This window comes from Melanerpes formicivorus, unplaced genomic scaffold (assembly GCF_026170545.1).
Source record: "Melanerpes formicivorus ecotype bairdi unplaced genomic scaffold, bMelFor1.0.p_v2 SCAF_6, whole genome shotgun sequence".
NCBI classification, from domain to species: domain Eukaryota; kingdom Metazoa; phylum Chordata; class Aves; order Piciformes; family Picidae; genus Melanerpes; species Melanerpes formicivorus.
The window spans coordinates 34,824,920-34,849,996 of record NW_027142358.1 but is presented as its reverse complement, the minus strand read 5'-3'; the positions used below and the strand labels follow the sequence as shown (position 1 = coordinate 34,849,996).

Here is a 25,077-nt window from a genome sequence, read left to right as displayed (position 1 = left end):
GTGTGCTTGTGCTGCAATCCAAGTGTTCCAGCTGCTGTCAGAGCTGGGGTGGGAAGCCTGTGTTCAGAGGTGCTCAGATACCAGGTGATGCCAGAGTGCTAATGCCCTGCTTTGAACTGCCTCTCCTAGCTCAAGAGGAACTATGGCCAGCAAGTCTGCATGGAAGTCCTGCAAGGGGAGATGAGAATGGCAGCAGGGGAGGGGTTTTGCAGCAGGGAGTGGCTCCTCCGAGCAAACTGGTGCTCCTTTCAGTACAAAGGCAGAAGGATTCAGCTCTTGTTTACAGGCACTTCTCTCACTGCCTGCAGCCAGGAGCACAACAGCAGGGAAAATGTGATTTCAAGCACTTCAGAGCATTACCTGTGAGAAGCAGGGCCGCAGGGTTATGAGTGTGAGGCAGTTTTGCATGAGCTAAGTACCATTGGGCAATGCTGTGGCTCAGGACAGATATTATGGTCCTGCAGGAGGAGGGCTTTGGCACTGAGCCTGCTCAGCTTCCCTCTGAAGCCTTTGGGGGAGGTTTGTGTGCTGTTGGCCTCTGAGAGCTGGCTAAGCTGTTCATGGAGGAGCTGAGTTTCAGGAGGACTCTTGTCCCTTCCTTGAGAGGATGAAGCCTGGAAGGAGAAGTTGCTGGAACAAGTGGATTTCTGTGTCGTGTGTGGCACAGCCTCCAGGCCCAGGGCATCTGGGTGTGAGTTGGAGTCATCTGCACACACTTGCCATGGGGGAAGGAGTGTTGCCCTTAAAGATGCTTGTCACAGTCAGGCCAAGATTTCATTGTTCAGCATGAGCTGAGAAGTCTGAATTCCCACTTGTCACTGAGTCATTCCAAGTGGGGCAGCTTAGCACGGAAGTGCAGAAAGCCTTTCTTGACTCAGTGGGATTGTGTGAGCAGGTACTGGAAGCAAAAGGCTGAACCAAATGCTTCTAATGATGTGAGTGGAGGTGTGCAGAGGTTTTTGCAGCTCTGCTCTCCAGTACCAGAGGCTGACCTAAGGAAAGGTTCTCATTGTTTGTAGGCATTTCAGAGACCACTTCTTGATACAGGCACAGTATTTTTCCCAGGTATTCTTGGCTTTAAGGCTCTCTCTTGGCTGTTTATTTCAGATACCAGTGGTCACAAGGGCTGCTTGCCCTTTGATTGATTGTGTCAGTGAGCTCAGAAAGCAGCACTGTGGTCACAGAAGCAACCAGGTTGGGAGAGACCTCCAAGATCACCAAGTCCAACTGCTCACCCAACCCTATCTAGTCAACCAGACCATGGCACCAAGTGCCTCATCCAGGCTCTCCTTGAACACTTCCAGTGCTGGTGCCTCCCTCACCTCCCTGGGCAGCCCCTGATGTGTGTCTGTGAGGCAGGCACCTCCCCAGGTGCTCAGCACCGGAGCTGTGTGGTGCAAGGGGGAGAAGTGGAAGAGCTGTGGGAGGGGAAGAGTCTTGCTGAGGACAATGAGCCAGCTGAGCCAGTTGTTGTTTGTCAGAGAGTTTTTACTGAAGTTTAGGTTTTCATAAACCTGGCATCAAAAGCTCTGCAAAGAGGGAGCAGGAGGCCAGGTGGGGTTGGAAAGCCTTTAGCTTTACCCCCCCCATAACGTGGTGCTGGGAGCTGGCTGCAGCTGTGCCGCAGGCCGGTGAGGGGCATGGGATCAGCACGGCCTCGTGGGCAGCAGCAGCAGCAGCAGCAGCAGGAGGAGGAGGAGGGTCACTCTGCTGTCACTGGGGGCTGATGATGAGGATGAGCTTGCCCTGAGCGCTGCGCCTGCCTCGGTAGGGGTAGTGCTGCGGGGAGGGGGCGCGCGCCGTGTCGCAGGCCAGCACCTCGCACCGCAGGCAGGCCCTGGGGTACAGGGCGCCCGGGTACTTGAAGTGGATCACCCTCCCCCCTGCCACGTAGTATTTCCCACAGGTTGGGTCCTTCACACACCTGAGAAAAGGAGAGGGAAAAAAACATCACCAAAGTCATCCCAGGGGACTGTCTGACAAAAGCTGTGCCACGACTGAGCCTGCTGCTGTCGTGCCAGAAGCGTCCCTCCTGGCACAGCTCCTGCGCACAGTGCGACCACAGGCTGTGCGACCACAGGCTGTGCAGCAGGGCCAGGGGCTTCTCCTCCCCTCTGCTCTGCCCTGCTGAGTCCACACCTGCAGTACTGTGCCCAGCTTGGGGCACCCCAGTTCCAGAGAGACAGAGACCTGCTGGAGAGAGTCCAAGGGAGAGCCAGGAGGATGCTTAGGGGACTTGAGCATCTCCCCTGTGGAGAGAGACTGAGAGCCCTGGGGCTGTTCAGGCTGGAGAGGAGAAGGCTGAGAGGGGATCTAGCATTGACCTAGTCATTGTTCTGAACATTCCCTTCCCTAGCTCTGATACCAGTCTTTAGAGAATGAAAATGCATTCAGTTTGTGATGTCTCCCAGTTCACACTACACTGATGCACTGAGGCAGTGGAATGCTACTGGAGGCTCCACTCTTGGTCATGCTTAAAATAAACCAAAGGGCAGCCTGACCCTGGGAATAAAGGACTTTGCTTTGTGGAAGCTTGGAGCTATCCATGAAGCATTCCTCTAGACAGCCAAGATAATCCCAGCTGTCCTGCCACACCTCTGCAACTCTCCCAGCATCATCTGGTGCCATAGACCAGCACTTCCAGCAAGCCTGACCCTGGGGCCACCTGGATCAATGGGCAGGGAGGGAGAGGGCTGCAGGAGCAGAGGTGGTTTGCAGAGCTCACCACGAGTGGCCAGCAGTACTGGGGGTGGTTAGCATCTGAGCTTTGGAGGGGTGGAAGAACCCTGTGCAAAACCCCTTTGGTGGTGCTCCAGTGTGCCTGGGACACCTGATGAGCAGGAGTAGCTGCTTACCTCTCCAGCTGCACACTTTGCATCCCAGGTCTCCTTGGCTGGCACAGGCCAGAGAGGTATTTCTGTAAGGTCAGCTGCATGTATGGGGGCAGGGAAGCTTGGGATCCTGGAGGGGAGGGAGTGAATGGTTTCAAACCAGGTGCAAGCAGAGAGTGAAATGCAGCAGCTCTTACACCCTGGTAGGCTTTGCAAATGCACGTGGGGGCCTTGCTGCTGCACCTGCAGAGAGCAGCTGGGAGCAGAGGAAGCTGATTTGCTCTTCCTTTGGTGGTGCACAGGCTGCCCCCTTGCCTGTAAGCCCTTCAGAGGACGTGGGCACTGGCTGCTCAGCAGCCTGGCAGGCTACAGCAGGGCCTTTTCAGTGTGGTTTGCTGTGAATGGTGCAGACATAGGCCAGCCCTTGCTGCCTCCCACCAAGGGTGGTTTGGCTGCCAGCCCCTGTAGCGGTGGTGCAGGGTCCCTGGGCAACCTATGGCATCCCCAAGCTCTTTGCCTGCTCCTCCCCTCTCCTGCTTCCCCCTTTCCTCTGCACTCAGCTATCTGCTGCAGTTAAACTGCCACAGCACACAGCACTCACCCTGCAGGTACTGCCCATGGGAAGTGAAGTTCTCTGCTATGGTGGTAGTGGAACACTGGAACAGGGAGGTGGTGGAGGCCCTATCCCTGGAGACATTCAAGGTGAGGCTGGACAGGGCTCTGGGCAGCCTGATCTAGTTGGGGATGGCCCTGCTGACTGCAGAGGGGGTTGGCCTAGATGTCTTCTAGAGGTCCCTTCCTACCCAGGCCATTCTGTGACTGATTACAAAGCAGAAAGCAGAAGACCTCACCTGTGTCTTTGGGTGCTTGCTCTCTTCCTGCATGGGCTTTGAAGGCAAAGAGAAAGAAAAAACCAAACTGAGACTGCAAGGGGAGAAATTGTCCTGCTCTCAGGGATCATACAGTGTGAGCAGCTGCAGGCCCTGATGCTAGGGAATGGCAGTAGCCACAGTTCTGAGGATAAAGCTGAGGTGGGCAAAGGGCTCCTATCAAGAGTGCAGGGGCTTGAAGACTGCAGCTGACACACTAGTGGCATTAATGGGAAGGAGGTTTAATTCTGCTGATGCCTTTGTGCAGGCAGAGAGCCCTGTGCTCAGATGCACTCTGTGCCTCCAGCTTCAGGTGGCTGTCTGCTGCCAGCACAGGTATGTGTTTTACTGAGCAGCCAAGTGCCCTTTGCCATCGTGGAGCTGGCAGGGGCAGACTTAAACCTGAAGGCTGCTGGGTGAGCATCTGAGGCAGAATGCTTCCAATCAGTGAGCACAGCCTGCAAGTCAAGTTTCAAAAGGAGCTAAATCCCACTGCACAAAACCAAATAGCATTGAATGTGTCAGAAGGGCTCCCACCAGCTCAGCTTCCAGCAGGGATGCAGCTGTGAAAGTGCAGGGAGCCTGCCTCTGGGAGTGAGATGAGCCAGAGCAGACCTGAACTCAGAGCAGTGTAATGCCTGCCCAGCCCTTTCCCTTTCCTCAGCACTTCCATCAGTGAAGGCACTTCTCCCATATCAATACCAGCAGCATTTCTTCATCCCTTAATTTGGATGGAAGCCAAAGGAGTTATCCTCCCAGTGAAACAGTGGCTCTGTGAGGTTATGCACGGTGGGGCCAGGGAGCCACATCAGCACCTCATCAGATCAGGGCTCTGCTGGAGAGCTCCCAGGCTGGCAGCCAGGACAATGCTGCCTTACTCACTGGTGGCAGTGGCTGCTGCTTTAGGAGCTGGAGAGGCTGTCGTGGCAGGTGAGCTTGTTACTGTGGGGAGAGAAAACAGGACATTAAGCCTTGCCCATGCTTCAAATGCATTGATGGCTCCCATGGAAAAGAGCAATCTGGTACAAAATAATAAACCATGGCTCAACAGAGGACCAAAACCAGGTACCTGGGTTTTCAGCTGCTGTGGAGCCAGCTGGGACTGTCAAAGAGGAAGCAAAAGCCATGCATCAGTAACTGTTCCATTACTGTGTGAGCAAAGCAAGGACTGGCACTGGGCAGGGAATTAGGAGGTAACTCCCAGGATGAAGCAAAAGACCAGTGCCTCTACAGCTGCAGTCATACCTACCTCCTGGTTCAGGTGTGCTCTCTGCAGGGGCTGGTCCTAGACAGGAGAGAAGACAAAGCTGCAGGTTAGCCCTGGGCTTGGCACGAGATACCTGAAGCACCAGGGCCCTGCAGGGCTCCTTCCAGTGGTGAGCAGCACCTACAAGAGGCTGCTGCTGCCCAGGGCAGGCATTAGCAAGGTCTGCCTGGAGTGTGTGAGCAAAACACATCCCCAGGCAGGCTGTCTCTGCCAGCTGCTGGGCTGCTGCATGAAAGGCCCTGGAGACCTGCAGGCTGTTTGCTGAAGAGCAGAGAGCTGAAGTGTCTCTGTGGCACGCAGTGCCCGCGGCAGTGCTGGCACTGCGCTGGTGGTGCTGAGCTCTGTGCTGCCAGCTCAGCAGGTGCTGTTCCTGTGGGGAGTGCAGGCTGGTTGGTGCAGCAGTGGGGTGCAGGTTTGGGAGGTGCAGGAAGGCTGGCTGGCTTGGACTGGGGGGCTAGGGTGTAAATCCCAGGGCACACTGGCGGTGGGTGTCAGCCCTGGCAGGCTGCCCTTCCCTAGGGCCTTCCCCAGTACAAGTGTTCTGTCCTGACACCAAGCCCCTTTCCCTCCTTCACAGTGTGTGGAAGCCAAGGCAGAGGTGTCTGGGATTATCCCTGAAGGTCAAGGTTGCATCCATGGGATTATGCAGCCAGGGAGCCAGCCAGTGCCTGGTCACAGCGTGGGCAAACGCCTGTAAGCCAGGGCAGTGCTGAGCTACTTACCAGCAGTGGCCCCTGCTGGTTCAGGAGCAGGAGGGTCTGTTTCTGGGGGAAAGAAAAGATTACATTAAATATTGTCTGCATTTCAGATGTCTGTTTTTGCCTCAGAAGCCACAGCAGCAGCCTTGGCTCCTAGCAATGTCACAGAAGCTGTACAAGCACGGAGCATTTGGCTGCAGCTGACCATAGCCCAAGCATTGCTGTGTGTGGCTGTGAACATGCACACCACGGTGCCACAGGCAGAGTGGTGGTGTGCAGCACCTCTGGGAAGCCCCAGTGAGAGCCTCAGCTTGGACAGGGAAGCCAACAGGAGAGCTGGCCAGGGCCTGGCACAGGCAGCCAGCATTGCCGTGCCAGGAGGGCAGGCGGTCTGCTCGCTGCTGAGCCGAGGCTGGAGGTGTGGGTGCCTGGCAGGGGATTCCTCAGCTCAGCCTGGGCAGTGCTGTGGGAGGCAGGGCTCCTGCTTCCCCTGTGGTCTGAAGGTAGCTCTGCTCAGCAGGGCTCAGTAAGTGACCAGAAATCAATACCTGCTGGCTCAGCTGTTCTGGACTCAGCTGGCACTGTCAAAGAGAACACAAAAGCCACACTTCAGTAACTGTCCCAGTGCTGAGCAAGGCCAGTTCCACTGCAGCTGCAGTCATACCTACCTCCTGGTTCAGGTGTGCTCTCTGCAGGGGCTGGCCCTAGACAGGAGAGAAGACAAAGCTGCAGGTCAGCCCTGGGCTTGGCACAAGATACCTGAAGCACCAGGGCCCTGCAGGGCTCCTTCCAGTGGTGAGCAGCACCTGCAAGAGGCTGCTGCTGCCCAGGGCAGGCATTAGCAAGGTCTGCCTGGAGTGTGTGAGCAAAACACATCCCCAGGCAGGCTGTCTCTGCCAGCTGCTGGGCTGCTGCATGAAAGGCCCTGGAGACCTGCAGGCTGTTTGCTGAAGAGCAGAGAGCTGAAGTGTCTCTGTGGCACGCAGTGCCCGCGGCAGTGCTGGCACTGCGCTGGTGGTGCTGAGCTCTGTGCTGCCAGCTCAGCAGGTGCTGTTCCTGTGGGGAGTGCAGGCTGGTTGGTGCAGCAGTGGGGTGCAGGTTTGGGAGGTGCAGGAAGGCTGGCTGGCTTGGACTGGGGGGCTAGGGTGTAAATCCCAGGGCACACTGGCGGTGGGTGTCAGCCCTGGCAGGCTGCCCTTCCCTAGGGCCTTCCCCAGTACAAGTGTTCTGTCCTGACACCAAGCCCCTTTCCCTCCTTCACAGTGTGTGGAAGCCAAGGCAGAGGTGTCTGAGATTATCCCTGAAGGTCAAGGTTGCATCCATGGGATTATGCAGCCAGGGAGCCAGCCAGTGCCTGGTCACAGCGTGGGCAAACGCCTGTAAGCCAGGGCAGTGCTGAGCTACTTACCAGCGGTGGCCCCTGCTGGTTCAGGAGCAGGAGGGTCTGTTTCTGGGGGAAAGAAAAGATTACATTAAATATTGTCTGCATTTCAGATGTCTGTTTTTGCCTCAGAAGCCACAGCAGCAGCCTTGGCTCCTAGCAATGTCACAGAAGCTGTACAAGCAGGGAGCATTTGGCTGCAGCTGACCATAGCCCAAGCATTGCTGTGTGTGGCTGTGAACATGCACACCACGGTGCCACAGGCAGAGTGGTGGTGTGCAGCACCTCTGGGAAGCCCCAGTGAGAGCCTCAGCTTGGACAGGGAAGCCAACAGGAGAGCTGGCCAGGGCCTGGCACAGGCAGCCAGCATTGCCGTGCCAGGAGGGCAGGCGGTCTGCTCGCTGCTGAGCCGAGGCTGGAGGTGTGGGTGCCTGGCAGGGGATTCCTCAGCTCAGCCTGGGCAGTGCTGTGGGAGGCAGGGCTCCTGCTGCCCCTGTGGTCTGAAGGTAGCTCTGCTCAGCAGGGCTCAGTAAGTGACCAGAAATCAATACCTGCTGGCTCAGCTGTTCTGGACTCAGCTGGCACTGTCAAAGAGAACACAAAAGCCACACTTCAGTAACTGTCCCAGTGCTGAGCAAGGCCAGTTCCACTGCAGCTGCAGTCATACCTACCTCCTGGTTCAGGTGTGCTCTCTGCAGGGGCTGGTCCTAGACAGGAGAGAAGACAAAGCTGCAGGTCAGCCCTGGGCTTGGCACGAGATACCTGAAGCACCAGGGCCCTGCAGGGCTCCTTCCAGTGGTGAGCAGCACCTGGAGGATGCTTGCCAAGGTGAAGCAAGGTTATCAGCTAAGTGAGCTCAGTCCTCATGGAGTAAGATCCCCAGCCCAGCCCTATTGCAGCAGCTTACCCCAGAACTTGGCATTTGTGTAACCCAGCTCCTGGGGTTTCCCCTGCCCTTGAAGGAGGATGGAAACCATCTGTGTCACTGCCTGCTCCTCCATAGAGGCAAAAGAGCTCAGGCAGGCAGGACACCTCTGAGCACAGAGCCCACGAGCAGCACTGCACTGACACAGGATCCTGCCCCGAGTGACAGCTGTGTAGGACATGACAAGAGCTCACCCCACCTGTCTCCACCTGATGGCATGAGCTCAGTCCCCTTCCACAGTGTGCTGACCTCTGGGGACCACGAGCCTCACCCCCACAGCCCCCTGCTCTGTGCAACAGAAGGAATGGTTCCTGCTTGTGCCACCCTGCTCATCTCTGCTGTAGTGCTGTCAAAGGGTGAACACAAAGAGAATCACAGAATGGTCTGGCCTGGGAGGGACCTCCAAAGGTCATCCAGTCCAACCCCCTATGCAGTCTTCAGGGAGATCTTGCACCAGATCAGGTTGTCCAGAGCCCTGTCCAGCCTCACCTTGAACACCTCCGGGGATGGGGCCCCAACCCCCTCCCTGGGTAACCTGTTCCAGTGTTCCAGCAGCCTCATGGTAAAGAACTTGTTCCTAAATACCCAGAGCCAATATTTTCCTGGGACACCTGGCAACCTAAGGGATGTGGTTTGGGGTTGGTTTTGTCCCTTCCTTTAAGCACTGCCTGGTTCAGTGCCTTTCCCCAGCCTTGCTGGCCCCCTGGCTGGTTGGCACAGCGTCGCTCCCCCGCAGCAGCAGCGCAGCTCTTTCTACCGAGCAGGCTCCGGGGAGCTGGGCACTTGGGGAGTGCTCCACACCTCTGCCTCACTTTCAGAGGGAAAGGCTTTTGCAGATCTGCAGTTCCAAATCACTTTTATGGGCCTGGAGTGTATTTTTCTTTCAGAGAAAGAAATCAGAGGCAGCACTGACAAGGTAATGGAGTTCCTCCTAGTTTGTGGCCCTCGTGAGCTGCACCAAGCGCACCGATCTGTCTCGCTCCTTGGTGGGCAGTAAATAGGAGGTTTGCATTTGGGGACATCTTGCTGGCAGCTGGCAGCCATCTGTAACTGGCTAATGCACATCCTTTGGAGTGAGGGCTGTGCTTCCTAGGACTCTCTTTAATTCCCCCCCTTTCTTTTTTCTGGCCATGATCAAAGCTCCTTCCATCTGAGCTTATCATTTCCTTCTGCAAGAGCTGGCTGCAAAGAAAAGCCAGCAGCAATGTTCTTGGCTCACTTCCCAAGATCTACATCTGAACTTCTGCAGGACTGCCAAATATGATGTCAGGGAGGATGGCCACCAGTTCCTCTACTCCTTGGCATCCACAGAGAGCTAAAAGAGCAGCTATGGGCACTACAGAAACAGCCATCAATAAAACAACCTTGTGTATTGTGTCCAACACATTTTCTGGTGTGTCCTGAAGGTATCTGCCTGGTCCAGAGGCAAAATACACAGCAGTCACCTCCCTCCCCAGTGGGAATCTGCACAGGAGCTCAAAGCCTACTGATGCTATCAATTCCTGCTTCATTAGAAGAGGAGATAGGACAGCATGTGGGGGAGAGGGAGGTCCCACCTCAGCTGATGTACAGTGGCCCTCTCTGGTGAAAGTCTGGACTTAAGATCTTTCAACACCTAAGAAATTACTTCAAAAAGTCCTCAGAAAGCTCATTCATTAAAAGCTTGTGAAGTGCATCACAAAAGAGATGCCAGAGAAAGAGTTGCCTCAGCAGAGACAAAGGGGGGAAGGTGGCACAAGTGCCCACACGTTGCAGCACTAAAGAAGGGCTGCACCCAGCCTCTGGGATAGGTTCACTTCCTCTCCCTGAGACCACTAAGATGTGCCAAGGAGGAGTAGATGGATGGGCAAGCATCCAAGGTATGCCCAGGACTGGCTGCTAGCCACCTGTGTGCCTCTCAGGGACTTCCTGAGTGCAAAGTGATGCCTTGCATGGTGGTGCAGGACAGAGACTTTTTCGCTCCTAAAGAGCACAAGACACACAGGCTCCACCTGGCTGCTCCTTGCCTTGGCTCAGCCTTGTTGATGGCTCAGAAGTGTCTGGGGCTGGGGCAGCTGTGGTCAGGTTGTCTGTGACTTGAAGCTTTGAGGGAAAAGAAACCCAACAAACCAATAAGAGCAATGAATAATAAGGACCAAGCCTGACTAGGAAACAGCATCAAACTTGTGGTTAAAATGTGTCATTTTGCTAGAAAAGTGTAAACTAAAGGGAGCTTTATTCCAGGGAGCAAGCATGGGCTCATCCCTTGCACTTCTGCCTGAGTCTCTGTCAGCACCTAACACCATGATGAAGGAATGTTCCTAATGTGGGTTTCTAAGCTTCCTAGCTACTGGGGAATGCAGCACTGTGCTCAGTGCTTCAGGAAAACACCAGTGTGCATATTGCCCCCACACAATGGGCTCCCCTTAGCTCACTCAGGCTCTGGGCAGCCTGATCTAGTTGAGGATGTCCCTGCTGACTGCAGAGGGGCTTGGTCTGGATGACCTTTGGAGGTCCCCTCCAACCCAGCCCATTCTGTGATTCCGTGATTCCAAAGGTCTTGTCCACCTAAACAATTCTATGATTCTTCAATTAATTAACAGCTAACTGATCTTAAATGTTAGTCAGCTACTGTAGGCCTGCCAGTGTAATCTGTTGTAAACACACACTGCTGTTACCAGATGCTGTGCCACGGTGTCTGTTCTTACCTTCAGCAGCTGTGGAAGTGACTTCTGGAGCAGAGGCAGCCTCATCTCCTGTGGGTGGAGCGGGTGAGCCAGACTCTGCAGGAGCTGGGAGAAGGCAGAAACATGGAAATGAGAGGGAAAGAGCATCCAGGTGGGGCTGAATGACTGAAACTAGCTCTTGATGAATTCGTCTTCAGGCTCTCTGGCAAAGGGAGTCTGTGTATTGGTTGTCCTCTACCCCCACTGGCGTGGCCCAGACGTGGATCTTCGTGCTAAAGCTTTGCACTGCAAACATCAGCAAGGTTTCAGACTTCTTCCACCCAGAGCAAGAAGAGCAAAAGCAGTGGGAAGAGCAAAACTAGACAGGAGGGTTTGCACTTGGCAGTCACAGTGGGTGGTTTCCCAGTGCTGCAATGGGGCATGTCTTGTCAGCTTCACTGAGAGGTTCAGAACGTGAAAGAAGAAAGGAGATGCTGATTCTGCAGAGGGAAAGCTCTGTTGCAGCTAGTCCTGGCTTATCCAGCTCCCAGAGGTGTGGTAGTCATCGGAAAAAGGAGAGAGAGGCCATCAGGACTGACACTGAAATGCACCACCTGGCTTGCCTGCAATCCTGTGCTGGCTCTCCTTGCCCTGTGGAGCATCCCCATTAGCAGGTGGGAGCTGTGCCAAAGATGGGAGAGCCAGCTCCCTCATCCCTATCTCCCTCACCCCCACCTCCCTCATCCCCAGCTCACTGGGTTGAGCCTGCAACATCCTGGCCCACAGGTTGGGAGAAGCTTGAATCTGCAGTGAGCTGAGCTGATTGCTCTCAAGAGAGACAATGGGACCTGCCTTTCAACCTGGCCTAGACTTAATCCCCTTGAGTCAGGGGGCTCAGAAAGCCAAAGCCTGAAGGCTTACAGGTGGTTTAGAATCCAGACAAGGAATGGTACAGCAGGTGAAAGTGGGTGGCTTTGTCCTGAGTCCTGCTTCTTAAAGAAATCAATAAAGACAAGGACTCCTTCAGACCCTGTGGTTCCGATTCTGCAGGCCTTGCACAGAGCAGGTGGAGAGGCAGGGGCCCAGCTGGGGGAGATGAGCACAGATGCCTGGCTGTGCTCCTCAAGGGTTCTGGAGTTGGTGTGAGCCTTGGGCACACACAATCACAACCATCTGGGCACTTCTGCTTTGTAACCTGTAAGGACTTAGGGCCACAGGCTCAGAGGCATTTGCCCTGCCAGGCTGAGGCTTTTCAGTGGGGCTGCTGTGAGGCAATTGCTCCTTCCCAGGGGCCTTTAGTGTGCAGTGGCTGCTATGCATATCTTGCAGGTTTCTGTGGTCACATCTTCCTTCAGCTCCAAGCCCCAGGCTAACAGAGTGTTTGTTCCAACTGGCCCTTGCCAAAGGGCTGCTCTTACCTTTACAAGTTACGGCTGGGGGCTCAGAAGCTGCCCTGGGGTTTTCCGCTGTGGCAGTGGTGGACTCAGGAGCTGCGACTGAAGCCAAGAGAAAGTTATGTTGGCAGCAATCAGGAGTCAACAAACCAACTGAAATCTCCTTGCAAGTGAGGGATTTGGGCTTTGCAGTTGATGAGTGAGGGAGTTGATGCACAGCCCTTTCCTTTTGCTGGAGAAAAAGGACTTGCACCTCCATCTGATGCTGCATAGCAGAGGCAGCAGACATTTCTCACTGCAGGCTTCAGCTTCAGAGGGGCAGCAGCCGTTTGGAAAGATGCAAGGTGACCATTGTTAGGGGAAACAAAGCCTGAGATTTGTGCTGGGGCAGTGACTCTCAGCAGGCCTCACCTTCCTCAGGGGCTGGCCCTGGAGCAGATGATGTCTTGGACTCTGCTGTGCTTGAGCTGAGGGCTGCAGTGGTGGGCTCTGCAGTGGTGGAAGCTGCTGTGGTGGGCTCTGCAGTGGTGGGCTCTGCAGAGGTAGCCAGGGGGTGAGGAAATACATTACCAAACAGAATGAGCATCATGCAAAAGATAAAGCATTTCAAGGCTCTGGGAAACCATTATTACTTCAGGCTTCATGGAAAAGAAAGTCAGTTCCCTGGGCTCTAACTTGCAATGATGTGGCTCAGAAGAGCATCTTCCAAGCAGTGTGAACTCCAGAGCCAGATGCAGGTGGTGCACCTCTGAGCAGGACATGAACACTGCTTATTTCCATTCTACTGTTGCACCAGCTGAGGAACCAGGAAAAGGTCAGCAAGGTGATTAGAGCCATCCAGGTAAGAGTGCCTCAGGGGAACTGACTGAAGCTCTCACCACACACAGATGGGGCTCTGACAGCTGTATATGCAGGTGGGTTTAATCCCGTGCCCATTCTCCCTCCAGCTACATTGCCTATGACAATGAAGCTCTTCCAAGGCTAATGATCTGCAGAGTTATTCAAATATTTCCCTTAATTCCCAAGGCTCCTCCTGTCTACTCTAACAAATAGCAGGTATCCCTCAAAACTTCCTCACACAACACTGGCAGTTGGTTTCTTACCTTGGTCAGCAGACGTTGGGGCTGCTGTGGTAGGTGTCACAACAGTGGTGTCTGCAGGAAGTGTTGATGCAGGAGCGGAGGTTTGAGGTGCCTCTGAGGATGCAGGAAGACAGAGGAAATGCAGTGTTAGAGAGCTGTGGGAATGGTGATGAGAGCTGAGGCACCACTGGAACAACTGAAGCACCAGGGGTTGTGCAGCACCAGGCCTTAACCTCTGGTAGGGTGAGGGAGGTCCCTGCTCTACATGAACTCCAGAGGCATTTTCCTGTCCTACTTTTAGTTCAGAATAGATGTGCAGAATATGCACCAACAGTTCAGGGACACAAGAGTGAGCTCTTTGGGGTCAAGTCTTGAGCAGAAATGGTTTGGAGAGCCAAGCTTTCCTTTCTGGGCTACATATGATAGAAACTCACATGTTAGTACCCACTGCTCTGTGGCTGAGTGTAATGAAGAGCATAAGTAATCTGACACTCACCCCCCCAGGAAGCATGAGTACTTTAAGGTTTCCAGGATGCTATGATTATTTCAGGAACAGTAAAAATGGCAGGAGTCAGAGGCTTAGACCTGGAATGTTAAGACTTGCCTTGTATTTCCCCTAATCCTTAGCAGATGAGTGACAAATGAAGTCCCTTTGAGCAATCCAAAGAGCAGAAACATATGGTGGTGGATGAGCAGAGAGTACATTGGAGCAATAAGCAGTAACTCAGAGCATGCACCCTGCCAGAACACTGTCTGCCAAGGGGCTATGCCCACTTAGTTTTTGAATTACAATTGATCTCTGAACATCTGGGGAGGCTGTGGAGAGCTGAAGGACTTCCAAAGCCCTGCCTTCCCTGGTGGTGCAGCCGTGGAGCGTGGTGTGTCTGGGAACATTCAAACAAACCCAACAGCCAGAGTGTGATGTTTAGTGATTCAAAATGAGCTGCTCCTGGCTATGGAATCTTTGATTTCAGTTAAGCTCCTGCCAAGAGTATTCGTTTTCCTTCTCAATTCAGACAGGGTTCGCCCCTGGAGGTGCTTCTATCTCCTCTCCACTGGCTGCTTAGCATGGGAACAGCCTGGCATCAGATTTTGGCTCAGGTGGTCCTGAGCTAGCTTATTTTCATGATTTTCCTACTCAGAGCTTGCTGCTGCCAATCTTGGTGTTCTGTCCTGCACATCTTTTTGATCCTCAGCCATGCAGACCAGGGACCTCCAGCTGCACCTCCCTGTGCAGGGACAGGTTTGCCGGTCCCCAGTCCCTGGGGCTTACTGGGGAACACCTGCAGTGCACAGAGCAGCACAGGGCAGAGCTCACATCAGAATGGTTAGTTCAGCCCTGTGCACAGGGCTCTGCTGCACGAGGGCTTGAGCTCTCCTGGCTGGCTGTGGTTGCCCTGCTGGTGAGACATCCACCTTACATCTGGCTCATGGGAAGGTTTGGTTTGGAAGGGATTAAAGCTCTCTAGTTCCAAACATGCAGCTGTGCCTGGTACATTCACACTCTCAGCCTCTTACCTTTGGAGTCAAATTTGCCTTTAATCCAGTCTGTAAATTTGGACCAGAGGTCTCCTACCCTTTCTGCGCCTCCCGGTGAGCTCCACCACGCGCCGCTTGCTGTGGACAAGAAAACAGTTTTGCACTGCTGCAATACAGCACAGTTCCAGGGGTGCTTTGTCTTTTGCTGGTGCCTGTTGTTGACACAGACCTGGATAGAGCAAGTGGTGTATGTGGTCTGCTTTCAAAGCAACCCTGTGCTTCCTTCCCTGTGTCTTAGAATCATAGAGTCACCTGGGCCAGAGGGGACCTCCAAAGGCCGTCCAGTCCAGCCCCCCTGCAGCGAGCAGGGACATCCCCAGCCAGACCAGGTCACCACCATGTCTGGATGGATATGCTCATTCCTCCGTGGTTCAGTGGAAGAGGACCTTATTTTATGGCAGCACGAAGAGTAAAGGCATCTGACCCCAGAAATCCTCATGTACATCCTTCACTTCCTTCTGGGAGCTGAGCTCTGCCAGGTCCCTCTGGGGCAGTAGGAAATGTTGCTTACCTTTGCCACGTGTGATTACTGTGAACCATTTGTCTTTGCAGACCATGACAGCTGTTCTGGCTGACAGCCCAGCAGGGTAGCCTGAACCCTTGCACATGCCTGCTCAGGTCTGCAGGGGAAGCCCAGCTCTCTCTGTCTCTGCATGAAGAATATGCTGCCTGCTGCTTAAGGCATTTGAAAACGTCAGTCTGATGGAGCCAGGCCATGACGTCCTGCTTCAGACACCAAGGGATGACATGGTCTCCCAAACCAGAGTGCACCTCTGGTCTGATCCTGTGGCTTTGCTGATATGGAGCTTTAGTCACCATCAACACCTTTGAAAAGCTGCTCACAGCCATCCAAAGGAAAGAAGGACTGAAAGTGCCAGGAGCCAAGGAATGTTAGCAAGTGGCATCCTTGTCCATTCAGAATCAGCAGGCTCTGAAGAGCTGTGCCACATCCAGTCACTGAGATCAGGGGGAATGTCAGCTTTGCATTGATCTGTTTGTTTGTTTTCCAATTGGTATTTTATCTCCAGGCACTTGCACAGACTTTTACAGCAGTGGTACTAAACTCTTGGCTTTGCAAGACAAGATGCAAAGTGATTTTCCCAGTCAAGGTTAATCCACTCTGCATCAGGTCAAACCAAAGACAGAAGGGAACCTCTGGAGCAAGGTCAAAGATTCTGGGGCTGCTGAAGGATTTGATGACCTCCTTGAAATGCAGCTTAGTCCTCTTTGATGCTCAACTTCCATCTGGATTGCTTTTGCTCTTGTCTTAGAAATGATTCAGTGTAGTCAATCCCTTCATCTACACTGCATGAAATCATCTGAACCTCCATCTCTTTTGTGAGGGATTGACAAGACTCTACTCATGCTGTCCAGAACTAGAGATCAAAGGATTTCATTCAAGCCAGGAAGATCAGAAGGAGGGGTTGGGGTGGTGGTTTGAAGTTTGAATGAGCACAGCACTGCAGTAAAGTGTAGTTCCACCTGGCTCTGGCAGGCTGCTCTCTGCCTCTCTTTCTCCCCTTTTCTCCCTTTTTGAATGTACAGTGCAGGGGAGGCTGGAGTCAAAACTAGAGTGTTAGAAGGGGAATGTTTAGAAAACAGCTCCCACCAACCACTCCCTCACAGCAGGGAAACAAAATGTCCTTCAACCTTCTGCAGCCTTCAGGGATTTGATCTGACTCTGAATTAGAAGACAGATGAAACCATCAATTTTATGGTACAAAGCTTGGTAGCAATACTCTAGAAGGCTCTTTGCCACCACTCCCCAGCAAGGCAGTCTGTCCTAGCAGCTAGTTCTGTCTCTAACACAGGATCCTATCATCCTGTGACCACTCCCCAGCAAGGCAGTCTGTCCTAGCAGCTAGCTCCAACATGCCCCTGCAATCATGACCGTGTTTCAGGCACAGTACCTGGCTGAGACAGAAGGGCAGCACTCAGCAGCAGCAGCCAGGTGAGGCTCACTTGCCGGTCCATGTTCTCGGTGGTTGTCCCAACCCAAGGCAGCTCCAGAATTTATACTAAATGGGTGCTGGTCTACATCAAAGGTGTGTGCTGTGCAATTTGATCTTTCCTCCTGAACTTCCAGCTCCATGCCAAGGAAGTGATTTACTGAGTATTTTCCTTGCTCGGGTTACAGCCAGACATCCGGATAAATAGATCCAGATCACGGTGCTGTTCTGCACTGGCTACCAGGACCTTCCCAAACACTCCCCAGGCACCTGTGTGACCTGGGAGGTGGTTGTTCCAGGAAGCAGTGATTTACTTTGGGAGATTAGGCTGTTTGGTAAGGATTCCCATATCACCAGTTCAGATGGTCTCCAACAGGGAACCATACTAAATCAGGTTCAGTTGGTGCAAGCACCGTGCCCCAAGATTAGCATCCTGAAATGTCAGGAGAGCCTCAACCAAATCCTCCCTGACCTCTACAGGCTACTCCTCCAACAAGCAGTTTCTATGCTTCCTGGTATCTCTCTGACTCCTCTTTAGATCCCACCAGTGTGTTTCAGACCTGCAGTTCTCCCTCTCTCACTTGCAGCCTGGCTGTAAGAGATCTTGGCCCAGGCATGGCTGGGTAAGAGGGGCTGTAAACAAGTATGGCTAGAGTATGGCAGCCAAGGTACATGGAACAAGGTAGGGCTGGAGGATGCTAAATGAAGTTGGACCATGAAGTGAAGGAAGCTGTGTGTAAAAGCAGAGGAGCATGACCAGCTGCCATGCCCTGCTCTGGGGAAGGCCAGCACAGACTGCAGGCACAGAGCCCTGTGCAGTGATCTGCACTCACTCATTTGCTGTCATCCCCAAGCAAATGGTGAGCACCAAGAGCACAGCAAGGAAAATCCAAGCTATCCTTGGGAGCCATGAGGTTGCTGAAGGGAATCAACCACCTTCCAGCACTTCCATAAGTGCTGGAGAAGATGAAGACTCCACTGACAGTGCCTGCTTTCCACCTAGCACCTTCCCAGCTGGTGTGTTTCTGATCAAACCGCACTGCGATGTTCTCCTTGCCTTCAAAGGGCAAGCACACATTCTCTGACAGTCCCATGTGTGGCAGACCTCATGAACGTGGTCTGCACAGAGCCTAGGGAAGTGGAGGCTTGGTCTGTTGGGCCCTACACTTTTGGCTATGTGAGATACTAGACAGAGAGAGTGAGACAGCACATATTTTTCAGGTGAAGGAGAGAAACCAGAAACCTTTTGCTCTTTTACACTGGCAAGAGATGTGCAGTGGTAGGATGAGAGAGAGAGGATACAGCAGGGTCAGTTAATAAAGGACTGGGAGAGAGCTGTTGTGAAATACACAGCAGCTCATGCTGGAGATGAACCTTTGCCACCTGTTTTCATGGTGTCTTTTTAGATGAGGTGACTTGCATGAAAAAAGGGAATCCTACCCAGGAGAGCCATCCTTTAACAGCTGGAGATTTGCCTCTAGCAAAGACATGGAACCAGCAAGATCCCTCCAGCCACACAGTTCTCCCCTTGGCACAAGGTGGTGATGGCAACACCACTGCAGCCTCTGATATCCCAAAGGATGCCTCCAGCTCTGTCTCACCATCAGGGAGAAGATGAGTTTCAGCTGGAGAGAGAAAAACAAGCAAAGGTAAACCTTCTGAGCTGGTTTAAAAAGGAAAACAGTCACAGAATCACCAAGGTTGGAAGAGACCTCGAGGATCATCCAGTCCAGCCTCTCACCACAGACCCCATGACTAGACCATGGCACCAAGTGCCACATCCAATCCCCTCTTGAACACCTCCAGGGATGGTGACTCCACCACCTCCCTGGGCAGCACATCCCAATGGCTAACAACTCTCTCAGTGAAGAACTTTCTCCTCACCTCCAGCCTAAACTTCCCCTGGTAATGTCTTTCTCTTTCCACAAATGCTCTTGCTCAACTGGCACAGGTTGCCCAGGGAGGTGGTGGAAGCCTCCTGCCTGGAGGTGTTTGCAGCCAGGCTGGAGGTGGCTGTGAGCAACCTGCTGTGGTGTGAGGTGTCCCTGCCCATGGCAGGGGGGTTGGAACTGGCTGAGCCTTGAGGTCTGTTCTCAGCCCTGACAATTCTATGCTTCTTACCCTCCTAGCATAGTGCTTGTGGGATACCTATCCAGGTGTCCTTGTTCTTACCTTCACAGTACCCTCCTGAGCAAACCCAGCCATGCCAAGCAGCTAAACTCCTAGCTCCCTGTGTGTGCCATTCAACTCAGTGTCATTTCCTGAAGTGACAAGTGGGCTTATGGGAGACCCTTACACTGTCCAGGGGGCTCTAAGCTGGGCCTGGACAGCACAGCATGTGCCAGCCCTCTCTCCTGGCAGCAGTTAGTGCAGGTTGTACAAGCACTGTTTGCTTTTGAATGAGAAAAAGGGAGAAGAAGAAACAATCCCCAGCTCCAGCTGAGAGCTCCTCGTGAAGTTTTCACTATTAAAAGCAATGACAAGGGATTGGTTCTGTCTTGTGAGCTGCCCTGGATCAGAGTGCTCTGGCTTTACAGGTTTGGATCTGAGCAGTGTCACAGAGAAGCCACAGAAGAGGTCCCACTGCAGGCCACTCCATATCCACCTTACAACAAAAGTCTTCCTTTCTCTGCTGCTGGGCTTTCGATGATATTCTCCTTGGGAAGAGCAAAGTCCTGCAGAAACACATCTAGTGTCAGTCTGCTGACTCAGCAGAACCCTGCTCAGCAGCAAAGCTGCTTGCCCCAGAAATGCCATGCAGCAGGAGTGTGGGTGGTGGTGGTGGGAAGTGGGGACACCCTTCCTGCTGCAGGCATCAAGGGCAGCTATAAGCTAAGCTCCTCAACAGTGGCATTTCTGGGCATCCCTATTTGGAGCCTTGATATAGGGACAGGAAAATTTGGGGACCATAGCTGAATGCAAACCCCTTGAATGTGGAGAGGATTTGCCTTTGCAGCATTCTTCAGCCTCTTTTGTAGAGCAGATGTCAAAGAGATCAGCCCCAGCAAATGTGTGGGAGGCTGAGAACTCCAGCAGCCAGCTCTTGCCTGGTGAGGCTGGGTCTTAGGCTGGTTTACACCACATGTAAGTGGTAGCAGTGGTAGGAGCAGATGCTGGCAGGGCCAGAAGACTGTACAGTTCATCTGCAGGGACTGGTGAGCAGGCTCCATGTCAAACATTGCAGCTCCCATCACAGACACTGAAGGGGCCATTGGAAAGGAGCTGGTGAGACTTCATCCCAGAGCTAAGCAAGCAGACTGACCCTGCATGGCAGGAGCTGGCAGCGGTGGCAGCAGGGCTGACCTCTGTGCTCTTGGAATAGCAAAGCTCTTCCCCAGAACATCTTTGAAATGGAACCTATCAGAACTGCCTTACAGAAAATCAACAGCTTTTTGTCTGCAGTGAAGTAGTTCTGAGCTGGAGGGTGGATATTGATCTCCCTGTGTGGAGCAAACCCACCCCTCCCTGGAAGCAGCCTGTTCTGTCTAGATGTGAACTGCAGTGTGTGGTTTGCCTCTGAATACTCAGACTCAGGAACTCATTCTGCTTGGAAGAGACTTTTAGGAGACCATCGAATCCAGCCTCTAACCCAGCTCTGCCCAGTCCACAGCTAAGCCATGTCCCTCAGCACCCATCTACCTGGCTCTCAAACCCCTCCAGGGATGGGGACTCCATCACCTCCCTGGGCAGCCTGCTCCAATGCCTCACAACCCTTCCAGGGAAGACATTCTCCCCAGTATCCAGTCTGAGCCTCCCCTGGCGCAGTGTAAGGCTGTTTGCTCTGGCCCTGTCACTCGGACAATGGGGAAGCAGGATCCCTCAAGTCTGGGAGATGTGTGTGCATGCACAGAGCTGCAGAGGTCTGGATCTGGGACATGCTCTCCATAGGACACTTCTGCTAAGGAGCAGCTTCTCCATGGCCTCCTGCTGCTCTTCCTCTCTGAGCAGACAGCCTCTCCAGCAGTTGCAAGCAAAAGTAAGCTCACCAAAGACATTTAAATATCTAATTCTCATGGGAAACTAGTGCAGTAATCTCCATGAGGGTCTGGGTCTGACACAGCTGACGGTGCTGAAAGCTGTGCTGGAGGCTGCTACCACTGGAGGGCAGCGAGGCTCTGTCCTTGGGGGACCGAGCACGGGGCAGGGAGAGGTGCTCTACCCACACACTGCTCTGGAGGGTCCTCAGCGGCCTCCACTCCAGCAAATACCTTTAAAGGTCTGCAGAGGTGAACATCAGCACCTGCAAAAGAGGCAGTTAGAGCCAGCAGGACAGCTGTTTCCATTCCTCATCTGCCTCCTGCCCAGTTTGGAGGCTATGCCTCTGCCCACAGGGGATCTCTGCCCATGTGCCCATCACGCCAGGCATCCATCTGTTCATCTTCCTCTGCAGCTCTTCCCTTGCTATCCCGCAAAGAGGTCACAAACCACGACACCTAGCTGCTAATGGCCACGGTGGAGGTGTTCTCAGGGCCAAGCAGAAGCAGCCCCAGCAGCTCTCAGCTAGGGGGTGAGAACCCAGCGTGCTGAAAACTGGATCCCCACACAAATGAACTCAGCTGCTCCTTCGGGGCCAGCCTGGGGAGACAAGGCAAACAGTTCTGTGAGGAGACGAAACGCCTTGGGTGAGGACCTGTTTGGTTGGTTGGAAAAGATTGCCTTTGGAAGCATGATGAGAACGTCTTCTGTTAAACATCATGAAGCCAAACCAGAGCACTGATTCAGAAGAAATGTCATGCTTTGCCTCAGTGCTTTTCCTTTGCCTCTCCAGGCAGAGCAGGAGGACCAGCTCCAAGGAAACTTCACAGTATCACAGTATCACAGTATAACTTATGTTGGAAAGGACCTCGAGGATCATCGAGTCCAACCTATCAACACAGACCCCATGACTAGACCATGGCACCAAGTGCCACGTCCAATCTCCTCTTGAACGCCTCCAGGGTCGATGACTCAACCACCTCCCTGGGCAACCCGTTCCAATGCCGAATGACTCGCTCGGTGAAGAACTTCCTCCTCACCTCGAGTCTGAACCTCCCCTGGTGCAGCTTGAGACTGTGTCCTCTTGTTCTGGTGCTGGTTGCCTGGGAGAAGAGGCCAACTCCCTCCTGGCTACAACCACCCTTCAGGTAGTTGTAGAGGGCAATAAGGTCACCCCTGAGCCTCCTCTTCTCCAGGCTAAACAATCCCAGCTCCCTCAGCCTCTCCTCATAGGGCTTGTGTTCAAGGCCTCTCACCAGCCTTGTTGCCCTTCTCTGGACACGCTCAAGTGTCTCAATGTCCTTCTTAAACTGAGGAGCCCAGAACTGGACACAGTACTCAAGGTGCGGCCTAACCAGAGCAGAGTACAGGGGCACTATGACCTCCCTGCTCCTGCTGGCCACACTATTCCTAATGCAGGCCAGAATGCTATTGGCCCTCCTGGCCACCTGAGCACACTGCTGGCTCATATTCAGGTGGCTGTCGATCAGCACACCCAGGTCCCTCTCTGTCTGGGAGCTCTCCAGCCACTCCGACCCCAGCCTATAGCTCTGCATGGGATTGCCATAGCCAAAGTGCAGCACTCGGCACTTGGACTTTGAGGCTTTCAGGTTGTTAATGTGAATGGAGGTGGTGGAATCACCCTGCAGGGAGGTGGATGGATCATTTGAAGAGCTGCAGGTGTTTAAAGGACACGGAGATGAGGTGCTAAGGAGCATGGTTTAGCACCAGACTTGGGTTGGACTGATGATCCTGCAGGGCTTCTCCAACTGAAATGTTTGCTCCCTCATGCTGAGGGCCACGATGTTGCATCTGCCCTGCTGCAGCCATCTGTGAAGCTGTGAGGTGCCCTCATACCTGTTGCCTGTCTGCCCAGACACATTCTGGATTGTGATTGCAATGCACACTCTTTGGAAGCCTTCTGTTTTCCTGCTGTCTCCACCAGCCACTCCACTCAGTTCAACACCTGTAAGCTCTGAAGGTGTTTTTGCACACTGAGGAGCGTATGGAGGAAAAGGCAACCCCCAAGGGACAGAGGTCACATCCCTGATAACCTCCAGGAAGGTTCCCTGCATTTATGATGAATTTGTTGGTAAAGTGGAAACTTCTCACATGAAGACATCTTCTGTGGACAAAGCTGAATAGAATCATGGAGTTGATTCAGTTGAAAGAGATCAAGTCCAACTATTAGCCCAACACTAAACCACGTCCCTCAGCACCACATCTACATGGCTTTTAAAGCCCTCCAGGGATGGCGACTCCACCACTGCCCTGCACAGCCTGTTCCAGGCCTTGGCAACACTTTTGGGGAAGAAATGTTTCCTAATGTTCATCCTGAACCTCCCCTGTCACAACTTAAGGCCATTTCCTCTTGTCCTATCACTTGTTACTTGGGAGATCACAGTATCACAGTATCACAGTATCACTTAGGTTGGCAATGACCTCGAGAATCATCGAGTCCAACCTATCAACACAGACCCATGACTAGGCCATGGCACCAAGGGCCATGTCCAATCTCCCCTTGAACGCCTCCAGGGACGATGACTCAACCACCTCCCTGGGCAACCCGTTCCAATGCCCAATGACTCGCTCGGTGAAGAACTTCCTCCTCACCTCGAGTCTAAACCTCCCCTGGCACAGCTTGAGACTGTGTCCTCTTGTTCTGGTGCTGGTTGCCTGGGAGAAGAGACCAACCCCCTCCCGGCCACGACTACCCCTCAGGTAGTTGTAGAGGGCAATGAAGTCACCCCTGAGCCTCCTCTTCTCCAGGCTAAACAAGCCCAGCTCCCTCAGCCTCTCCTCACAGGACTTGTTCCCTAGAGCCTTTGCCAGCTCCATTGCTCTTCCTTGGGCTGCCAAAGTCCTTCCTGCTGTGAGGGGCCCCAAACTGAGCGCAGTACTGGAGAGGCAGCCTCAGCAGTGCCAAGAGCAGGCAGACCATCACCTCCCCAGTCCTGCTGGAGCATTAAGTGCCGGATCTGAATTCCTGGTCCTGGAGAAGCATTGCCTTGGGACAAGGATGTCCACCCGGCCTCTGCGAGCCCCAGGCCACCCCTGTGAATCCTGCGCAGGAAAGGCTTTGCCAGGGGTGAGGTCCCTGCCAAGGTAAATGGACAGCACAGGTACACATGGCAGGGCAGCTCACTTCATGCTGTTGCCCAGCTAAGGCTTTGTGTCAACACAGGTTGCTTACCTTGGCCTGTGCTGCCTTCTTGCAGGTTTCCCTGCTGCTGACGTTCACGTGGGAAAACAGGGAGCCCACGGAACTAGCAGGAAAGGAGCTGGTAGCACAGAGTATCAAACCAGAGAGTCTGATGCAGAGGGTTTCTCAGCTGCTAGGAAATACCTTCCATCTCAGCAGATACCTTGGGTGGGGAGCACAGAGAGCACCACCTGTGCTGGTGCCTGCCTCCAGCACCCCTTAAACATTTGCTGCTACAAGAATGGAAGTGTCCTCCCCGTGCATTGCAGGTGACCAACACTGCCTTTAAGTTTCCTCTAAGTGGACTTTGATAGCCAAATAAGAGCAATAAGGGATGTCTGAAGTGCACAGTCTGAGCAAAGGTGAACTCTGCAAAGGCTGATTCCTGCCAGAAACAAACCCCATTCAGCAGAGCCACATTTCTAGTCTATCTCCTCACAGTTTGAGTTGACCCTTTAAGCATTCAAAGACCACAACAAGGTCTCCCTGGAGCCTTCTCCTCTCACAGTATCGCTAAGGTTGGAAGAGACCTCGAGGACCATCAATCCAACCTCTCCAGACTGAACAGTCCCAACTCTCTCAGCCATAACCTCTCTTCTTCCTCCACTCCCATCAGCATGGGAGGTGATGGAGGAGAACAGAAAGAGGCAACTGGGCTCTTGATTCAGGGGAGGGGAGGAGACACGGGGAGACTTGAGGAGAGGAGGTTGAGAGGAGAGGGGGTTGAGAGGAGAGGAGAGGAGATGGAGAGGAGGTGGAGAGGAGAGGAGGTGGAGAGGAGAGGAGGTGGAGAGGAGAGGAGGAGGAGGGGAGGAGAGGGGAGGGGAGGGGAGGGAGAGGAGAGGGAGAGGAGAGGGAGAGGAGAGGGAGAGGAGAGGGAGAGGAGAGGGAGAGGAGAGGGAGAGGAGAGGGAGAGGAGAGGGAGAGGAGAGGGAGAGGAGAGGGAGAGGAGAGGGAGAGGAGAGGGAGAGGAGAGGGAGAGGAGAGGGAGAGGAGAGGGAGAGGAGAGGGAGAGGAGAGGGAGAGGGAGAGGGAGAGGAGAGATCTACCTTAGGCTCAATAGAATGGACAGAGATTATTTACCCACACTGCCTGCAAGAAGCACCACCCCCCCTCCCCCCAGCAGCTCTCAGTCATTTTGTCTTTAGGATATTTCCATGTTTGTAATTCATAGGGGCATGTATTTTGCACACAAACCAGAGTGCCTCCTGAGAGATGTTATTCTCATCACATAGGGAAATGACCAGACAGGAGTGGCAAGGGGACAAAGCCTGGGTGCTTGCACAGACACTGTGCTGTCTTCACCCAGCGTGGGCTCCA

General features: G+C 53.5%; 1 protein-coding gene across 6 annotated transcripts; it reads right to left on the bottom strand.

Moving 5' to 3' along the window:
* Positions 1-1,467: 1,467 nt before the first annotated feature.
* LOC137442116 (uncharacterized) lies at positions 1,468-16,649 on the bottom strand. Of its 6 annotated transcripts, XM_068140446.1 has the most exons (18): positions 16,542-16,649; positions 14,611-14,709; positions 13,114-13,206; positions 12,422-12,544; positions 12,035-12,112; positions 10,659-10,742; positions 7,718-7,753; positions 7,598-7,630; positions 7,074-7,115; positions 6,334-6,369; positions 6,214-6,246; positions 5,690-5,731; positions 4,950-4,985; positions 4,770-4,802; positions 4,583-4,642; positions 3,683-3,718; positions 2,856-2,961; positions 1,468-1,924 (listed from the first exon to the last, which is right to left on the bottom strand). In XM_068140446.1, the coding sequence occupies exons 1-18, from the start codon at positions 16,603-16,605 to the stop codon at positions 1,714-1,716; spliced, it is 1,245 nt and encodes a 414-aa protein (XP_067996547.1). In that variant the 5' UTR covers positions 16,606-16,649; the 3' UTR covers positions 1,468-1,713. The 6 variants fall into 6 exon arrangements, with proteins under 6 accessions (XP_067996547.1, XP_067996549.1, XP_067996548.1 ...); XM_068140448.1 differs by lacking the exon at positions 3,683-3,718; XM_068140447.1 differs by lacking the exon at positions 4,770-4,802.
* Positions 16,650-25,077: the final 8,428 nt, after the last annotated feature.

Coding starts and splice junctions, on each gene's coding strand:
- LOC137442116 (XM_068140446.1), bottom strand. CDS start 16,605: ATGGACCGGCAAGTGAGCCTCACCTGGCTGCTGCTGCTGAGTGCTGCC. Junction 12,545..13,113: donor CCCAACGTCTGCTGACCAAG/GTAAGAAACCAA, acceptor CTACCTCTGCAG/AGCCCACCACTGCAGAGCCC. Junction 4,803..4,949: donor GAGCACACCTGAACCAGGAG/GTAGGTATGACT, acceptor CCTCTTTGACAG/TCCCAGCTGGCTCCACAGCA.